The 344-nt window shown below is 45.1% G+C and overlaps 2 protein-coding genes across 2 annotated transcripts in view; one reads left to right on the forward strand and one right to left on the reverse strand.

Moving 5' to 3' along the window:
- LOC119593526 (antifreeze protein Maxi-like) overlaps window positions 1–233 on the reverse strand; it is a 6,757-nt gene extending 6,524 nt beyond the window's left edge. The window contains exon 1 of the mRNA XM_037942487.1: window positions 148–233. Coding sequence (XP_037798415.1) covers window positions 148–233 — 86 coding nt within the window. The remainder of the gene's footprint in view (window positions 1–147) is intronic.
- The window catches only part of LOC119593260 (glycine, alanine and asparagine-rich protein-like), a 5,448-nt gene continuing 5,317 nt past the window's right edge, over window positions 214–344 (forward strand). The window contains exon 1 of the mRNA XM_037942192.1: window positions 214–271. Within this exon, the coding sequence (XP_037798120.1) occupies window positions 232–271 (40 nt within the window). The 5' untranslated portion in view covers window positions 214–231. The remainder of the gene's footprint in view (window positions 272–344) is intronic.

The raw sequence follows: 344 nt of genomic DNA on the forward strand, positions 1-344 counted from the left end.
GAAAAAGGTCAAAAATGCAGGATCCCGACTAACTTTCCTCCGCCGTCCACTGAGCGTCTCTTCCGACTTCGCGCGTAAAAGCACAAGAAAGCCTTTCAGACCCAACAATACACGATGAGAAAGATACGTATTGGCAACCCCTAGTACCTCGATGTCACCTGGAGTATAAATAGGCGAGTTTCAACTTGCAACAGCATCATTCCTGCTCCGCCAGCAACCACAACAACCACCATGATGTCTAAGAAGTTCCTGATCGTGGCTTTCTGCCTTGGTAAGATTACTTCTTTGGTATCTTTGCCATGAATGGTATTCATTGATCAAGTGCAATCTTAACTCGTTATTTG

This window comes from Penaeus monodon, chromosome 32 (genome assembly GCF_015228065.2).
Source record: "Penaeus monodon isolate SGIC_2016 chromosome 32, NSTDA_Pmon_1, whole genome shotgun sequence".
Taxonomy (NCBI): Eukaryota; Metazoa; Arthropoda; class Malacostraca; order Decapoda; family Penaeidae; genus Penaeus; species Penaeus monodon.